Source organism: Oculina patagonica, chromosome 1 (assembly GCF_052425735.1).
Source record: "Oculina patagonica isolate OP01 chromosome 1, crgOcupat, whole genome shotgun sequence".
NCBI classification, from domain to species: Eukaryota; Metazoa; Cnidaria; class Anthozoa; order Scleractinia; family Oculinidae; genus Oculina; species Oculina patagonica.
Genome location: NC_135758.1, coordinates 29433025 through 29450190, shown reverse-complemented (window position 1 = coordinate 29450190; position 17166 = coordinate 29433025). Strand labels below are relative to the sequence as shown.

The 17166-nt window shown below is 39.0% G+C and overlaps 1 protein-coding gene across 6 annotated transcripts in view; it reads right to left on the bottom strand.

Annotated features, from left to right (window-relative positions):
* Positions 1-1848: 1848 nt before the first annotated feature.
* LOC144662646 (high affinity cAMP-specific and IBMX-insensitive 3',5'-cyclic phosphodiesterase 8A-like) overlaps positions 1849-17166 on the bottom strand; it is a 28868-nt gene continuing 13550 nt past the window's right edge. For 3 of the 6 annotated variants that reach the window (XM_078523517.1, XM_078523516.1, XM_078523523.1), the window contains 16 exons: positions 16795-16894; positions 14672-14726; positions 14179-14240; positions 13611-13682; positions 13001-13093; positions 12306-12372; positions 10762-10903; positions 10115-10208; positions 9437-9541; positions 8608-8825; positions 8033-8174; positions 7481-7660; positions 6999-7079; positions 6158-6206; positions 5657-5733; positions 1849-5151 (listed from right to left, as the gene is read on the bottom strand). In XM_078523517.1, coding sequence (XP_078379643.1) covers positions 4999-5151; positions 5657-5733; positions 6158-6206; positions 6999-7079; positions 7481-7660; positions 8033-8174; positions 8608-8825; positions 9437-9541; positions 10115-10208; positions 10762-10903; positions 12306-12372; positions 13001-13093; positions 13611-13682; positions 14179-14240; positions 14672-14726; positions 16795-16894 — 1690 coding nt within the window. In that variant the 3' untranslated portion in view covers positions 1849-4998. Of the gene's footprint in view, positions 5350-5656; positions 5734-6157; positions 6207-6998; positions 7080-7480; positions 7661-8032; positions 8175-8607; positions 8826-9436; positions 9542-10114; positions 10209-10761; positions 10904-12305; positions 12373-13000; positions 13094-13610; positions 13683-14178; positions 14241-14671; positions 14727-16794; positions 16895-17166 lie in introns of all 6 variants that reach the window. The other 3 variants (XM_078523521.1, XM_078523537.1, XM_078523528.1) reach the window with 2 other exon arrangements.

The following is a 17166-nucleotide window of genomic DNA, read 5'->3' as shown; positions in this document are numbered from 1 at the left end:
CGTGTGTAAGTACAGTGCACATTCGGAAACAAATGTAATTAAAGTAACTCTTATTTCTATTTGAATAACAAGGGAACATGGAGTGTTTATTACTAGTGTGGCGAAAAAACCATTGTTTTACTTCCTGGAGACCTAATGAACCAAAGAACATCAAAGAACTAAGGAACAATACATTCCTAACAAGGATGTCGGTTGTTACAGCAATCAGATCGTGTCAGTGAATGTTTAAGTAATGGTATTGAAAATTAATCAAGTTTTATTTTAGTATTAGTTCAAGTTGAATGTCCCCAAGGCAGCCTTGATATTTAAAATCTTTTGAGTATCCTCATTTCCAGGGTCTTCTTAGCTTTTCAAAATGGCAGTCGGGACTCTGAGGACGAGATTGGAATTCAAACTGAAAATCAAACTAAAAATCTCGAAAATTTGAAAGATGGACCATTAGATGCTACAGTAAACACCCGCGTGTAAGAACCTAGTGGTTTAAGAACCTGCTGGCAGAAATTTGCCATTTTAATATCCCAAAATATAAGAACCTGTTTAGCCAAGCAAATTTCAGCAGGTTCTTATATGTGGGTTATAGAAAATTTTTATGAACATTTTTAACAGAACATCCCAAATAAAGAAAAGACAGATTCACATAGACTGTAATTGTCTTCTTTGGACCTTGCAATACAGCAATAGAGCAATACAGTTATGAATAAATGCTGTATAATGAAGGACCAAACCCATTTTTTTTCTTCTCGTACAATCAAAAACTATGGCTCCTCCTTAGAAATTAAGAACCTTATTAAGAACCTACTTAGCCTAAATTACCAATAACTACCCCCAAATACAAGAACCTATTTTGCCAAACTTAGAAAATTGTAGGTTCTTACACGCGGGTGTTTACTGTATTCTGAATCTCAAATGGTCTCCATGATAGCGCAACTTCCTCCAAAAACGCTTCAATATCACACGAGCACGAGTAAGACTGAAGGGGTAAAATGGGAACGGGGATTCACTGGGAAAATGAAAATTGGAGGACTGGGACTAGGAATCACAAACCAAAAATTGGGAATGGTACGGGGATTTGGGCAAACAATAGGCTGGGAAATGAGATTCATACCCATCCACTCCCTCCCTGAATCTTTTTATCATCGCTTTTCTTTTTTGTTGATATTTATTTGCTTTAACCATTTTTTGTTTTGTTTTTTCCTTCTGTTAATAAAGCATGTTTATGGCACGCTACAGGCCATACTTATAAAAATATAATAACCAACCGGGTCACTGTCCGTTTAAGAACACCCACCCACCGTAAATAACCACTGGGGAAAGTAGCCTGCCAAATGCCTAAGGAGAATCTTGAAAGTCCATTGGCCCATGCGTGTGTCCAATGATGAAATTCGGAGAAGAGCAGGAATCGAAAAGATCAGTTCACAAGTACGACGCAGGCGATGGAAGTGGATAGGTCATGTTCTGCGTATGGCACCAAACCGAAACCCACACGTGGCATTATCCTGGGCACCAAGCGGGAAAAGAAGCAGAGGACGGCCAAGGGAAACATGGCGGAGAACGGTGGAGAAGGAACGCGCTGAGCTGGGACTAACATCGCGGGCTGCAGCAGCAGCTGTGGCCAAGAATAGGGACAGATGGCGAGCATTGATGTCCGGCCCTATCCCCCACCCGGGGGCAAGGAACTAAGAAAGTAGCCTGCGTAGCTGGCTGCATTGATGGGGTTAACGCGCGCGCGTGCAAGCGGTGAAGCCGCGACAACGAGTGGCGAAGACGCCAGGTGCTTAGGGAGGAGGCAATCAGGGGGAGATGGCGCAACCAAATAAACGAGTCCGTCAAGAAATCTTTCACAAGTGCCACGATTCCAATAACTTATTTTATTCATATCTATTCTATAAGAATGTCCACTTCTAGAGATTCAAAACTAAAACAACTGTACAGAAGGCAATCTAGGGAAGAAACAACATAATTTACGTTCACACGGAACAGCTCAAGAGAAAATCCAAAGAACTACTCAAGATTTATCAAACAATTTGTACATGATATAATAACTTCAATATCCTGGACTCTTCAGGCAATCAACTTCTTATATTATTATCATTATTATCGTTGTATTATGAAAATTATACTTTTATACACAAGACACTGGACAACATATGTCGGCCCATTAAAATGATTTGGTCAAAACTGTACAACTGAGCCAGTTAGCATTCAACAAGTGTGTGTACAAGAGTTTACAAATTAAAATTGTCTTGCTCAGTAAATATTTTCTACAAGGCTCTTGGTGAAAATGCTCAGTGATTACACAAACCAATTCTGTCTCATTCACTCTGAGATGTTCACACGAAATTACAGGCGACGTTCGCAAACGCGCAAATTTCGGAAACCAAAACACTGCCCTTCGACGCGGGATATATTTATATTTTTACACTTGAAAAGCCGTGCGTTTTCGTTTGAGCATTTCTTTCGAGGCGGGAATCGCTTTGGTCTCATTGGCAACCGTTATTTGAGCAGTCACGCAACTCTGAACTTCAACAGGCGTTACCTGGAAAGTCACGCAACGCTCATTTCAGAAATGCCTCAAACGTCATCATTCTCACCAGGTTCCGCGCACTTTTTTTTTGTCAATGTTTAATAAAGTAACATCGGCATAGTAATCACTCTCCGTCCTTTAATTTATTGACGCCTGAAAATTACACGTGAACATCTCTTTACCACAATAGACCTTCCACAGGGTGGAGCAAAAAGATTGAAGCCAGAGGACACACTAAATGGCCTGAAGCAGGATACAGCTTCTGTCTGCTCGAGGTAACCGAACTTAAAATAAAATAAGGAAGACAATTATAAAGATACTTGTTAAAAAGTCACAAGCAAAACAGTTTTTGAACGAGTTTTACAGCAGTGAAATGAGTTTTACATACAATTTGCTTTTATTTTGTGCTGGTTCTGAGGTTTGTTCTATAGCCAAATAAGCGCACAAAAACATCTCGTTTTACTTTTTTTTAGGAAAATAAATTTTGGACCCGAAGTTGTGCAGTTGTTTAGCCTCCGAATGGTTTACTGACCACGTTGGGAAGGCTTCCCAAGAACAGAGCGACATAAATAGTTATGAGCAAATAAAAAGTTCCACGTTTGAATTTGACCCAAAGAAATCTTTCCCTAGTTTCGTCTAACAGGCAGGCCATTTAGAATGTCCCAATTATATTTTCCTTTTTTGTAAAAACGGACCTTTGTCCCCCAATACATGAGTTTCACCAACAGCCTGACTATAAAACAAATTGGTAGCAAGAATAAATTAAGAATAATTTGAACTGTATGAACACTACACAACAAAGACATAAGGATTATTTCAAGAAAACAAGATAAAAAGCACTAGCCATGAATATCCCTTTCCCATAAAAACGACAACATTCAAGGATTTTTATTGTTTTTAGCTAGAAAACATCCGTCGTGTTTTATAGCTCAGTATGCAAACTAAATGCTCCGTTTTTGACCACCAAACCGAGAGTAAGGAATAAAGATTTCATTTCGGTATTATCGTTATTTAAAATTTCAATCAATGGCAAGTCGAAGGAACAAGAGACAATTTCGGTAAATCTTCGTAAAAAGTCCGAGAATTTCCGATTCCACTCAGAAGTTGTCACGTCGGTTTGTCGGAATCAGGTTACGTCATGTTTCTAAGCAACAAGTTCCAAAAAACGCGGGCTTATTCATTCAGTCAGTACTTGTTCCCCCGACTGTGCACAGGAATCAATACTAGATTCCAGCCTCACTCGTCACTCATAAAAGTGATGAAGTTGTGGGTCAGAATCTTTTTACTGACCTACTTCTTTTCAAGAACTGCGAGTATCGAGAGCATGTCGACGAAAGACATGGTTAGCAATCTTCTCGACCGTCAAATTCATGAAATTGTGCTTGGGTTCTAGCCAGAATTGCAAGCTTATGTTGTAGATAACAGCAACCGTTTGCCATACACACTCGTGACGCTATGAGCGCTTCCCCTTACATTAAATAATTTGAAACTAAGTTAAATGGAATGAAATTTCGACCGAAATAAAATGTTGTGAACAGGCAAGGTCCCGCTAGCACCACGACATCACAGTTGATGAAAAGAAGCGTCAAAGCTTACTCTACTTGATGGCGAGCTTGAGAGCAATCAGCCAATCAACTCTCAGCTCTAATCTCAATATTGTTCCCGAAGCCTGCGCTCGTTTTGGACAGCAGCTAGCAATTTCATATCTACTGCTGACCTGTAGGAGTGCAGCTTCAGGGACGCGATTGACATTAATTTATTTCACTCTACCAAAATTAATACATTATTTCATAGGAACAGATTTAGGTATGGATAGGTCAACGGAAATAAATATAATACTTTATAATTTTCTAGAGATTTTTCCTTGCTGGGAAAAAACGCTATGTACAATTTGTCTTTTGTTTTTTTCTTATATATGTAGAAGGTAATCTGTTTCTCTCTTGTAATTAAATAGTTTTGTAAGGTACCCAGATTGCGGCCTACTTTAACTAACTTAAAGAAAGAAGAGATTTTACAGTCAACAAGAAGGTGTAGGAGAAAAATGCCTGACTAAGAAAATTCTGTTTAAATTCAATGCAAGCTACGCTCTCTGCATGAACGGGTCTTACACAAAACTTGCAAAACAAATAAAACGATGTGCAAATTTAGGGATGAGTTACAAAAATCTTACACTTACAGTACCTCACGGCCACAAAAATCCGAATCAGATAAACTTGCGTTACTGGACGTCACGCGGCTCAAGTCACGCAACAGAGGCCGAGGCGACGACTGGCGAAGAAACACACTGATTTGTAGTGGCTTTCAAACATTCTATACTGCATGCATATGCTACAATTCTGCACATAATGCCGTCAAGTACTGGTCGGCATTTGAGCGTTTGATCGTATAAAATAAGTGTACAATATATATAATACGCACTGACATGAGGAGAACGATGACATCAGGGAGAGCTTACTACCGTGACTGACAACAAACTACGATGAGGTGAGAGACGTGCTGGACGAAGAAGGAGGCTCGGATGAAGTGGTTGACGTGGACGTAGGATTTCTCGTTGACGCGCCGGAAGTTGGGTTACCGGAAGTGGTGTTACCGGAAGTACTGACGCCCGCGGTAGGAGGACGAGCATCCTGGGAATCAACAAAGGGACTATGTCAGTCAGTCTAATCGCAAGGCCCAGTGAGGACGACTACTGTGCAGTGCATACAGTTGAAGGATTAGTAAAGACGAGAAGAGTTGAGATGAGACCAAAACCACGACATTGCATTTACGTGACAGAGCAGTTAACAACATTTGTGAGAAACCAAAGCCAAAGATTATCACAGCGGCTGCCGGAGGAAGAAAAGACGACAGGCAATCAACACTAGAAAGGAAACTTAACAGAGACGAGGTGCGTGTTATAACGATACCACAAACACTACGAACGATTTAACATAATCTGCGTGCAACCATAGTGTTAAAGAACCACATAAGAAAGTAAATGTACAGTGTGATTGGGCCTAATAACTCTGCGTATCACGTAATGGATGAGCTATTCTAGACAATATGATATATTGCAAGTTAATAATTCTGAGCAACGCCATCTGGAGTTTCAACAAAAGGAACGAACTTCAAATCAAAAACACAAGCCCTTACCCAGTCTTCCGCTGCTTTTTTCCAATATTCGTGATTATCTGTAAGATGTCTGATGGTCTCCGGTACAAAAGCGAAAGCTGCAAAGAACATGTGAAGAATCGTATAAGCCTTTATGACCTCGAGTCACTTAATGGGGTTCTAGCTATTAAGTCTGAGATCTTTCATGCGATACTGTCTGAATAAGTTGCAAATTAAAGTGTTTTTTTTTGTAATTTTTTGCTGTAGTTGTTCGCTTGTTGAGCTCTATATTTGGTTCAAAAACATCGTGCAATGTGCTCTAGCCAATGGGAAAAACATACTATTTACATCAACCAATCAGAACAATCCAAACTCCTTCACGCGCGTTTCCCGCGCTTGGCGCCTTCAGCAAGTTTTTGTTCTAAGCCCTGATTGGTTAGTTTTTAATTCCGATTGTCCAGACGCAACTACTTCAGTTTGGTTTTACGATAGTCATTAAAAAAAACAACAACAAATAAAACAAAACAATAACAAAACACGTACCATCCCAGGCGTCGTAAAGATCGCTTACAAAGTAATCTATGAACCAAACCTAGAAAGGACAGACAGAAAACAAACGGCATTTACTTTGGTGGATGAAACAAGTTCTGTTCTTTGAAAGAAAGTGGAATCTCGATAACTTGAACCTAGATAATGATAATGTATTTATATAGCGCATTTTTCATATGTATATGTTCAAATGCGCTTTACACGTACTGTAATTTTACTACACAATTGTAAAGGCCAGACCACAACACCGGGAGCTTCGTGCCCTACTCTTTGCGAATAGTGTGTGGGTTCTTTAACGTCCCCTGTCATAAGACTGAAGATACAGGAGACCGGACCTACGGTTTATCGTCCTTTTCCGAGAAGACTAGAATGTCTAACCATTTGTAGATGAAATTAAAAAGGCAGCACATTCTCCTCAGTTATTTTAAGACCCTGAGTGTTGGTCCGGTCTGGGGTTCGAACCCACGACCTCCCACACAGCAGTCCGGCGCTCTACCAACTGAGCTAACCAGGCGGCGGTTGAAGGACGTATCCCTTGAATTTGCCTCACTCAGTAAATCACTGCAATTTTACTCCCGATTTCTCGAACCAATTTTTGTTTCCCTTGGAGGTTCAAGAAATCGGGATCCCACTGCAATAGAAAAGCAATGTGCTGAGCATGCGGTTATTAAGCCTTTTTCTGGTCAGCTGCGAGTGAGAAACGCCGACTCTACACCCTCACCTGGTTGAAGAAAAAGGCGATTTGGCCTTACGTTGCCAATATTTGTAAACCTAAACTGGTGATCCTACGAAGCTTTAAGGTTTTTTCACGTGTTCATAAATAACAAGAACATACCTGTGACCTCGGTACATTACACGTCAGCTTGTCAAACACAGGCATCACAACTGGTAAGCCGCGCCTCTTTTCCTCGTCCGTCTGTCAAAAGTACACATGCAAGCGTACAAACAGTTACAGAGGAAGGCAAGAGGAAGACCAAACCCCTTGATTCACAACTCGATTGCTTCTTAGAGCTTCACAAAATAAAAGGATTTAAAATGAACTACCTTTTCTACTTGAATATCTTTGCTTAGTACATACCACACAAGTCAATAGTGCTTTTCGCACGCGCTGATTGGTTAACTCGGAGGTGATTAGCAAAGTACTATTCACCTCCGAGCAGCTAAAGAGAAACAAACTGCCTTCGCGCGTCACTTTGTTTATCGAAAGTGATATTTTGGTCCACTAGTTATTCAACTTGTGTGAATGTCGCGGCGAGGTAAATATCCACCACTATTCACCTTCACTTCGGTGAATAATTAATTACTACAGTGACATACCTGTGAAAAGTACTCGTCAGCTATCCTGTAGGCCCACTCCTTACAGAGATACCGAGGTCGTGCGGGGTTGGCGATATCAGCGCACTTGATTAACATCCTTTTAATCAGTGTGCGGTTTTCTGGCGTGTTAAGGGCTACGGCTGAAGACGCAGTGGAGTCAGGTGTGCCACGTCCACTGTGCTGTAAAAATAAACACACACAAGTGTCACAGTCGGATATTCGGACAACTACAAAGCTAAACTAAAAAGTTAACTAAAAAGCTATGCCGGTGAATTAACCTGTGTAACGATTCAATTGTAAGCTGAAAATCACTTTTGTGTCTGTGAATAAAACTCTTGTGTCACCATTCAACTGAAAGCTAGCGAGCAGTATTTTCTTGTTGTACTGTTTTTTACGCCACAAGATGGTTTCCAATCCTAAGTCTGTGGACGAAATACTAGCGTTTGACCATACAAATTAAAGGCACTTAGCAATTCTTTCATGTGATACTGTTTGTTTCAATGTAATTGTTTCTTTTTATCATTTGAAATGTAACTGGACATAAAATCTTACCACCGAATGGACCTCGTCCATACTTGAAGAACGCCTTTTATTAATGGAGTTGACGAACTTTGAGAGATGCTCAAAGTGTCTTGTCATCTCTGTTGCCATCACCATGTCGATGATCGCTTGTCGAATCGTGCGAAACTCATCCCTGGCAGACAAACAAACGTAACACAGCATTTAGCTCAGTTAGCAGCGAGTTCCGAGAGGACGAAAAATTGCTTACAATTACAAGTTTGCAATTTATTAACTAATCCCCTACACATAGCAGTTGCCTTGTTGAAACTCTTGCAAGGCGCCCTTGCCTAGCCAATTAGAACAACACTGTTTTTTTTAACCAATCAGGTCGTGACAGCGCCCTTGCGTAGCCAATCAGCGCAACATTGTGTTTCTTTTCAACCAATCAGGTCGTGACGCGTACGCGCGTTTTCCCGCGCTTTTTCCCACGCTTGGCACCGGTTGCATGTTGTTTCAAGTTCTAATCAGTTTGTTACAATTGGTGTGAAACGAAAATTTAAGTTTTCAATTACCACGTTCGTAATACACCCTAATCGTGAGTCAGAGACAAAAAGTGATAATCTTACATATCTAGTCCTTTGAAGATATTTGATCGTTCCTCCCGGGCAGTGAGCTTGAAGGCCAGTGCCGCGTGATGACTCTCTAGCACTGCAATGTCGTTGTAGAGAATGGCAAGCTCGTTGCCGGCGTTACAAAGGAACGAGTTCGTGTAACCGGGATGGTCTACGTCGTGTACAACAGCTGCTATTAACGAGGCTATTTCATCAAGAGGCTCGAGGACGGCCTGTGCAATAAAGAAAAGCCAAAATACACTTATTACAAACAAAAGCATAAGTGTAGCGTCCAATGGTAAACCACATGCAAATTTCCTATTAATGTCTTGCAACCTCTTTTCTCCACCGGGTGTGGGGGGGGGGGGGTGGGGGGGGAGAGATATCTTAAGTTCTTGTCCCATATTCATTGCCTTAAAACCATTTCGCCTAACAAGATTTAGCCTTGAGTCATTCGTAAGAATCATTTGCTCGTTCTACGGTTTAAAATTTTTCATGTTCTGCTCGATATTTTTCCAAAACCCAAACATGGCGAGCTGTAAGCTTGGCGTTACCGCCTTTTGGTAGCTTCAGAGCGTCGTAAGGCCCTATGGCTCGTTGTGAAAACTGATAAAGAGTTTGCTTTCATGCATTGCCCATTTTAATTCGTTCGATTGAGATGCGAATTTCTTACCAGCTCAGCCACCCCACCTTCCCACACATATGGACAACATAGAAATTTTATAGGTATTTGCTGCAATCATCTTTTGTTGTAGCGTCCCCTGTTACTTCGACACTGAAATAAACTTCTTACTAACACTTATAAATTACTGCCAAAACAATGCACGTTTATGCAAGACCCTACCTTGACTCGTTCTTTCGCCAAAAACACAGCTGTGGCGTGAAGGACATCTGCCGCGTGCGTAGAGTTGTGGTAAGCATTCTTTGAGTGATAATTTAATTCTATTAACTGAAACACAAACAACATTACTGGGCATTAGAAGACCGGTTTGATAAATTATGGGCGGTATGTCCTGTTCTCCACTCACTCTCCACTTATAGAACTGCATGAAATAAGAATCTTCAACTTTTTACAACAATGCATTTTACCCAGAAAAGAAAATACTACAAATTAAAACTAATTTTAGCTTAAAGAAACACGAAGCTAGCACAGTAACTTCTTATTCCCGGGCTTTGGGTCGGCACATGTATTTGCTTCGAGTTTTGATTGGTTCACTGGATTGTCTGTGTCCTTTGCCGTTGATTGGTCAGAGTCATTACTTTGGTTTTGGTTTTACGGCACTCATTTTAAAACTGCTGTAAATGGGCATCGGTAAATTGGTAGGAAAACCTAACAATAATCCAGGGAAAGGGGCTAACTAACATCCCATCCAGAGGAAGCATTAGTAGTGTAAGGTCACGGAAGAAGGGGTAAGCTTCAACTGTGGGGGTCACTTTACACCACGAGTAACCGTTAACTATGTGCAATGCACTGCTTTCTTTGTTACCGAAGTTGTTTAAACAGAGTGCCATGCAGACTTACTTGTAACCAGTTTTTAAGAACATCCTCTGAAATGTTGAGTGCTTCACAGGCCCTGAACCTGTTGAGTATCTTTGTTCCCAAAAAGTACAAGGGCCTAAAGACAGTGCAAAACGAGCAGAAGGCAATGTAAATGATTGCGAGAGGCAAAAACGTCCACTGAGTAGTGTGTGGATTCCCTAAGATACAGAATGTAAATTTAAAACCGACCAAAATGTAGACAAAAACACTATTGATGAAGTGGACGCCAAAGGACAAAATGGTAAGGCTAGGCTGGCTTGGAAGTGCCTATTTACAGCGGGATGGGCAGTGGCTACAATGAGTGTCAAAAGTGTTGTCTTTTTTATCCCCCTTTTATTGCAATACAATAGTTGTTCACCCCCTCCCCCTCATATCAATGTTGAAGTTTGTTTCTGGAAGTCCTCTGCTGCAATCATACAACATCGGACGGGGGGAGGGGGATTTTGTTAAATTGAGGTTAAACTTAAAAAACTTGTGATTAAAATATCGTAAAAAATTAAATGAGAAGTCAATGTGTCAACTACTTTTTTGTCTAAGATTGTAGACTTGAACCAAAAACATCTTATACAAGGTGTTAAGGCTGTGTCATAGCCTTTTTTTATCTAGCCGGAGTCTACAATAAAACCCACCTGTGATTGGAGGCTTTTTCCAACTTGAGAATATCAAAGTCCCAGTCAGCCTCGTCAACCATAGCAGCAATAACTTCTGGGGGTGCCTCCTGGAGGTGTAAGATTGGAGTCCGCATATTGCTTTGTGTGGATTCCTTATGACCTGTCAAGACAATCAAGATGAAAACTGTGTAAGATTAAGACATATTACATGTGCAATGTGTACAGTAACTCCACCACCTCTCTGGGACCTTTACAACCACTGTTTTCATTCAATTGTTACAAACAGTATGTCGATTAGTTTTGGGGGAACTGGGCTTTATTTTACGGGCAGTATTGTGAACTGGTATTGCTTAAAGAACAAATGGTGTTTTTGGTACCAAAAGGTTGTGGGCATGTGTTGAGGTCTTATGATTTATGTTTGAGCCTTGTCTATAAACAATTCAAGAAAATAGACTTTTTACAGCTAGGAGCTACATGACCTTTTTTCACTATTTTTATTTATTTAATTTTTAAATTTTTTTCATATTTTAAAGAATACCAGAAGTGGAATTAGCACATGGCCAAATTTGATGCCCCTGGCATTTAAGAGTGATGCTTACGGCGTTTTCCTTTTTCATTGTTTGCAAAATATAAAACATTTGTATGGAGAAGGTTATTGGAGAGCAATACATTGCTTGGGTTCGATTCCTACCACTCCTCAAGCCGATTTTTTTTGTTCCTCTGCTTGGAGGAAGGCAGGTTCACTTCCCAGACAATGGCTGGTAATAGACCCTGCACCTTGCCTCCAAGTAACTTTTTCCATACAAATTATATAAATAATTTAAGCATTACGACCACTATCTAGAACATTTCCCTTTTCAGAAACCTTAAACTCGGGTATATACATTTCGCCGATAAAAAGTTTAAAATAAAACTTAAGGTAGTAAAATCTGTTAAAATTGGTACTAAAAGATTTCGATCTGTTCGATCATCATCATCACTATCTGATGATGATCGAACATATCGAAAACGTTTAGTACCAATTTTAACAGCTTTTACCTTAAGTTCTATTTTTAAACTCGGGTGTCTTGGAAATGACACTTCTGGTACTCATTAAGTTCAAACCTATAGTAAAAATCAACTTCCTTATTACAGTCTTAACAAATTTTCTGTAATCCTTCCAGGGAAAACCATGTACTAAGTCAAGATGATAAGGAAAAAAGTACTGAGAAGTTATAATTTAATCAGAGTTTTGTTTGTTTTCCCTGCAATGTTACTGCATTCGATCTCACATCTTTGATTTTAAATTTTTATTTTTTTGCATGCATTACTGAGTAACAGTAGGGAGGAAAAAGAAAAATGCCCCATGAGCAGTAGAGAAAAGGGTTTCACACTGTCAATGCTCTTAGTAGACAGATGTTATATTCCACTTTGGGGAATTTTGATGAGAATCACACACATCAGTAATTAAGTTCAGTCCGAAAAGGAAGGAAGATGTTAACATGATTAAATAACTCATTATTAAAATTACTAAGAATAGTTATTATGAAAGTTAGAAAAGAGTGTAAGCATTAGCCTCGGACCTCGGCCAAATGTGTAGAATAAGTTCATACTTGGTTTGGGTACATCGCAGGATGGTCTCCTCCGGCCCTGCAACACAACAAACAAACAAATAAATATAAATAAATCAACTTTGTTTAAAGGGGCTATGTCATGCAATTTTAGGCATTTTTGGCAATGACCAACTGGTCATAGAATTAACTAAAATATCACAATAACAGCTTAAAACTGTAAAGACCTCAAAAGAAACACAGAAAGGCCAAAAAGGGGCATGGATGGGCAAAATTCAAGAAGATTAAAACTGATTACATTCGTGTAAACTTGAAAAACGTCGGCCCAACATTTTTCAAGTTCATCTCAATTTGGAATGTATGAAAGTGTCATTTACAATGCTCAAAAATCATCTTTGTTTGTTATGTGGCAGTGATTTACCAATAAATGACTTTTGCTCAGCCAATTTAAAGTTTACAGCTCTTACTTAACGAAAATAAAAAAAAAATACCTGAAATACCGTGACCTAGCCCCATTAACAGGGGTTGCAGGTCTTCTCGTTAGGGCAAGTGAATAAGGTGAAACAGTATCATTTATTGGATATTTAAGAGCACTTTTTATGTGTTCCTAGGACTTAAGACAAGCACTGTAGCTACTTTTTGTGCAGGTAACAAGCATAATTGTTTTATTAAGAAAGGATTTGCCCATAAAGACGAGAAAAACTTACATTGCTCATGAGACCTCCTACAAGTTCATTATTCATTACGTCTTCTTCTGTAGTTGTGAATGGGGAATATAATTCAGCTGTCCGTAGAATTTCCTAAAGAAAAAAAATTCGTTACTTTTCTCTATTGTACAAATCTTTGTTTTTATCCTTTGCAAACTCACTTACTTAGTACATCTGATTGCAACTTATACACTTGCATGGGTCAATCTTTATTTCAACTTTGAACCATGCAATGTGGTTCTAACTTTCGTAGTCTGTACATAGATGAAATCTTTAAGTGCAACCTTTGTATTGCACTGCAACTGCACTGCCATTGGACAACACCTTCCCATGGTGTATTTCCTTCACAGATTAATACAAATGTAAACTTTTTTGCAAATCTGTCAAAATGTTATTTGGTGGCACTCTTAAGAATTTTTTTCTGTAGGTTTAAAGTAAATTTGACTAATCCGTCCTAACCATCACTGGATACGACATGTGTTCAACCTTTTTTAAAAAACTCGTAACACTCTGTCATACACAGGTCTTGTCATGATGCACAACCACATTTTATAAGCGAACACTAACAGAATCAGATAGGAGAATTCCAACACATTTCAAACATTCTTACCAGCACTCTATCAAGTGCTTGCACTACCGACATCGGACTATTTTCTTGAGCTGCTGACAACATGTTTATGACCTGAGGAATAAAGACAAATGGCAATCACTGTACTGTTTCTGTTCACACAACTTTAAAAACCAAAAACAAGGTTAGCGGAATCCCGATTTCTCAAACCCTCAATTTCTCAAAATTCCTGATAGCTTTAATCTAACTTGTCAGTCAAACACTGCAATTTTACCCTCCAATGTCTTGAACTTCTCAGTTTCTCAAACGAATTTTTGTTCTCCTTGAGGTTCCAGAAATTAGTATAAAGTATTTCATTGTATTTGAAAAGATTTATAAACATTTTGTTACTGATGATATTCATTTGCACCAAACACACCCAATTTATATGGACACTGTCTACATTCCCTTCAGTGTCTGTATCAATGGGGTTTGACAGTATCTTGAATTTTCAATAAGACGTTTAAACTATTTTTAGGTTTAGGCTACTAATAATTTGTACTGCTTCACATGTGAAGTAAATGCTTATCAATAACAAATTTGCTGGTAAAGGCCAAGGAGTACAACTCACTTTTGTAATTGGTGCCTCAATTTTTGTTGTTGTTGTTGTAGAGTGTCTTCTAAGTATACCTCCTAAAAACCATGTTCAAGATAGTTAGAATTGGCATAAGATTGACTTGACTGATTTATATATAGCGACAGTCAACTCTCTCCCAGATGTACACCCTTGGGTGCAACTCAAACTCTCCACCTTAGAGAGGTTTCCACCTTAAAGGGGAATAGCATGGGGATTTTGCGTTATTTTAAAGGTTTAAAAAAAAACATTTCAGTGTTAACAGAAACTTTAAATAATGGTCCAGGTTCGTTATAAATCACCACTTAGTGTACTAAAACTGTCGATGAATGTCATGGGTGGAAAGGGTGGAAATGAATTACAACTTGAAATACTGGCAGAAGTTTTCAAGTTCTCTCATGTCCCATGAGCTAGGCAAGAATAAGAAAGGAAAGAGAAAAGTCTGTTTATTCACCAGGTTATGAGGAATTGCTATTTAAAACTTACATACCATTTGTTAATGTATCTATTTTAACTTGTTCTGTTACTCCACTGGCAGTGGTTGGCTAAAAAAAGAATATAGACCCAGTTAGATTCAAATGATATTATTGTTATTTGAGACCTTGCGATATTCTCTGAAGAGTAAATCTTCTGCATAGCTGTCAATAGACCTCTTTAGCTACATATGTAAATTGCCCATTGTAGATCATGTGATACTCTCCAAAGAATGGTTCCTTTGTCTTTCTGGAAATTATTAATTCATTCCCATGTGAATTTATTTATTAATCGGGCGGAGCCTGGGCCCGATTCATAATCTGCACGGAATTTTTTTTTTTTTTTTTTGTCGGTAAATCGATCCAGACCCACGCGGCCCAGCCGGCTCTTCTGTCACGGTCACGCAAGATTTAATATTTAATAGCGATCAGCCGATCACTCGCGTTTAACATGAACACTCTGCTCTCTGAAATGTATAATTTTGTTTCATTCCATATTTTACAAGAGAGGGCTGAATATAATCACATTGCGAAAACAAAGACCGCTTGGACATGTCCAAGCTATTTAAAACTACCACTACGTCAGACCCATGTCACGCGATCTCTCGCTTGTAGCTATAAATAATCAATCACCTATTTTCTGTTTGAATACTCTGCGCTCTGTTTGTGTGAAATACATGTATTTATTGTTGTGTTACTCAAGCGTTTGGCTCGCAGCGAGTACAAGTCGTACAATTTACCCGGAACGTGTTAAATATTGCAAAGGACGACTTCTTTTCTGGATATTCCAATTTTTGTTTTGAGTTTACGGTATTTTGAGAATCGAAACGTTATCGAAACGTAAGTTGCAAGCTCAGCAAGAATGTGTCAAAGCACGGGATACACGTCATCGCGCCAGGGGAATTACCAAAAGTTTGTCGGAAGACGCTAAACGGAGAAACACAATGGCATAGCCTTAGTCTACTCTTTACAGTGGAACCCCGATATAACGATCTTCGATATAACGATATTCCCGATATAACGATGAATATGTTATGTCCCGGCAATAGTAAAATGTATGGGACGGAACCCCGATATAACGATATAATTTTACTGCCCCTTTGCATATCGTTATATCGGGGTTCCACTGTATTTTGGCGTGATTTGGCTTTCTTTTAAATGAACTGGTTTGGGTTTATTTTATTGAACATTCGGAACAAAATAAATATTTGCATGCGTAAGCAGGCATTTTTCCGGCTAGGCATGTGTTTTTAAACAGAAAAAGATGACGTGGTAAAGGAAATTCATGTCACGTTCACTCCGTGACTAACGCAAACACGACTTGTGTGTTTCTCAAGTGACCGCTTTTCTAAAGATTTTACTGTGTGGCGCCGTGCCTTTAAGCCAAAGCACTGAAAGAGGTCAGGTGGTCAAACATTACCCGCACGATTATAAACTGCTTGCAGTTCTTGTTTGAGTTGGAAAGAGATTTCTCTCAAAGGTAATGGCACATGGTCTGCAATGGGACAAACCAAGCTAAAGAGGTCTATAAGACCCAGCACCCACTAGATTTGGGGTGGGTATTCCATGTCAAGTGCACACACTGTATGAGTTAAACAAAAAAAAGACAATAAAAATATCCATTTGCTGTTGAAATTTGATAACGGAAGATTTTGAAATACATTTCAGAATAAATATCAACGCTAAAAGTACATGACGTTTCGGCGACGACATGTACTGGAGTCCTTTTGAGTGTTCAGGGATGGTTTCTTTTTCCTAATTAGGAGCATCTCTCCCTGAACACTCAAAAGGACTCCATTCCAGCGGAACTGTTAACTTAGTTATGCACATTTTTCTGTTTTCCACGCCTCATTTATTGTGATTTAGTTTCACACTTTCTTTTCTATAAATATCGTTCTGTACCATGTAAAATTTGCATTTGATAATGGTGACATGTCGTCGCCGAAACGTCATGTACTTTTAGCGTTGATATTTATTCTGTTGAAATTTTCACTAAAAAGGAAACAGAGATTGCTTTGTTGAAGTTTTATACCATTATTATTTTTTTAATTTTGATACCATGTGGTATTGAACAGAACTGCCTGAAATGGGGTATGACTCTGTCTCTTTCATATCAATGATAAAAGCATCTTGCACTTACTGATTCCATGTGCATGTTAACCTCCATGTTCATGTTGACTTGATTAAGAGGGTTAGCTTGAGTAAGTTCTCTTTTGATTGTTACGTGGTGTGCAACTTTCCTGAAAATGAAGAGAAGTCCAGTTTAAAAATGTTACTAATTAAATAATATGTTTAAAAATATTTTGAAAAGCAGCTAAGTAATGATCAAAGCAAAAAAAATCCAGCCCCTTAAATTTGTTCAGTTTAGTGTAGAAAGCTTTCAAGGTCAGTTTTAATCTCTGTAGTATGCTTCACCATTACCAGTACCTAATAAAAAGCATTTTGAGTTTGAATCTCAGAAAGAGCAGTGACAAGAGATGTTTTATTAAAGATGTTCATTTAAGGTTACCTA